This window comes from Fopius arisanus, unplaced genomic scaffold, assembly GCF_000806365.1.
Source record: "Fopius arisanus strain USDA-PBARC FA_bdor unplaced genomic scaffold, ASM80636v1 scaffold00004, whole genome shotgun sequence".
NCBI classification, from domain to species: domain Eukaryota; kingdom Metazoa; phylum Arthropoda; class Insecta; order Hymenoptera; family Braconidae; genus Fopius; species Fopius arisanus.
In genome coordinates, this window is record NW_011887743.1 from 2344477 (window position 1) to 2346382 (window position 1906).

The 1906-nt window shown below is 34.8% G+C and overlaps 1 protein-coding gene across 1 annotated transcript; it reads left to right on the plus strand.

Annotated features, from left to right (window-relative positions):
* The first annotated feature begins 93 nt into the window (after window positions 1-93).
* Window positions 94-1623, plus strand: LOC105273165 (protein FAM195A-like). Its single transcript, XM_011315444.1, has 4 exons — window positions 94-477; window positions 619-731; window positions 795-920; window positions 992-1623. The coding sequence occupies exons 1-4, from the start codon at window positions 449-451 to the stop codon at window positions 1066-1068; spliced, it is 345 nt and encodes a 114-aa protein (XP_011313746.1). The 5' UTR covers window positions 94-448; the 3' UTR covers window positions 1069-1623.
* The last annotated feature ends 283 nt before the right edge of the window (window positions 1624-1906 follow it).

The following is a 1906-nucleotide window of genomic DNA, read 5'->3' on the forward strand; positions in this document are numbered from 1 at the left end:
GACGTTTTGAGGTGATGTATATATTTACTCGTGTCGGAAATCGGGATTTACGGGGTTTCCTGGGTCATCGGGGATCGAGGGCCTTCTATTTTCGATTTTGAGACCCGCGTCGGCTTTTGGGTTTACGGAATTATAAAAAAATTACACAGCGGGCTTGACTAATAATTAAATTTCGGAAAACAAAACATGGACGGAACATGGACAATCGGATTTATTTGATTTTGTGATTTGACTCGGCATTTATATTAATTAAAAACATTTTCATTAAAAAATGATTGGGTTTCCTCACGAATTAATAAGTAGATCGTGTGAACAAATTCCGTACGCATTTTTATGCGCACTATCCGAGAGTTAAATACTTTCCTCATTACGCCATTTAATTCAATTCGCATATCAAAATTCGCACTGACATTTAATTTTGATAACGTAGTGATATTTTTATCAACTCATGCACTATTTTTCATCCCTGAACATAAAGTAAGTTGTAAAGTTGGTGAGTAGATGGATAATATAAAAGCAGATTATTTATTATTCTCACTGAAGGCCTGTAAACATTTTATTATCATCTTGAGGGTGAAAAATTCAATTGAGTAATGACAATTAACTCGATTCTTCCAGCGGACGATCACAGATGACTGCTGTCAATGGCAAGAGGCCAAACACAATGCCAATTCGATACAACACAGAGTCATCAGCTCAGCATTTTGATCTGATAAAGTACATCTGCGATTGTAAGTGCAATTTGTAGAAATTTCTCGCTGTAAAAATTATTGTACATTATTCTGTTCTTTTAGCGTGGGACTCCGTGTCGAGAGAATTGAACATGAGCCACAATCAGCCACACGGGGATTCGCGAAATTATCGGAATGGGGCATCAGTGACGTATTATCAAGAGAGAGAACCAAATCCACTCCTCAAAGGTATTTTTTACCTCCATTTATTTGACTTTAGTTTTGAACTACTGAGTGTTTGAGTGATTAAATAATTTTAGACTTTGAACCGTTCAACCTGGAGGCCTGGTGGGGCAGGCGAGTAGTCCAGAGCATCACCAGGAGCACAAACTCCTAGTGCCAGGCCCCCTACAATGATCACACGCGTACATTCACACACAGGTATAAAAAGCAGAAGAGATAAATTTTAATGACAATTCGGACAACTAGATATCTCTAAAAATCAACGATTCACCGAGTTTTCAAAAGGAATTTCAATGGACAACAGTTCGTCTTAATTATCACAGGCTATTTACCCGAGACTCGAGATTTAAATAATTATAGAGTTGATTCAGCTTTCCTTTACATTCCTACTCGTTCATTCAGTAAATAAATAACATAACATCAGTGATTTGTTGTGAACTATTACTAGAAAACGATGAGGCGAATAGTTAAAGGTGCGATTTGAATTGGTGGTAAATATTGGAAATCATTTCTCGACCTATTTGTTTTTTATATTCTTGAATTGAACTTATAGTTAATAGTATAAATCCAAAAATGGGAGAATAGTAGTGTTTTTGTGATCTAAATAATTATTCTGCATCAGTTAACATGGGGTAATTACTATGAATGGGAGAATGCTCATCACGAACTAGAACTTTTTGCACGACTTAATGATAGAATTAAAATAAAACAGCAATAGTAGTACCAGAAAAATTGATAACACCATTTTCGTAGTTTAAAAGTTCAAGTGAAAAGTGTCAGCATTGATTTAAAAATAATTTAATCGACAGACCTATTTATACATATGTATTTACATAATGTACATCGATACATGTATAGCTGATTAAGATGTCTACACCTAAATGAGAAGAATAAATAACGTATAATACCTTTGTACTACAACCCGATAAAATTCGTTTACTTTTTATTTCTCGAACCCTTTTTTTTCGCTCTTGTGTTTTACGTTTGCAATT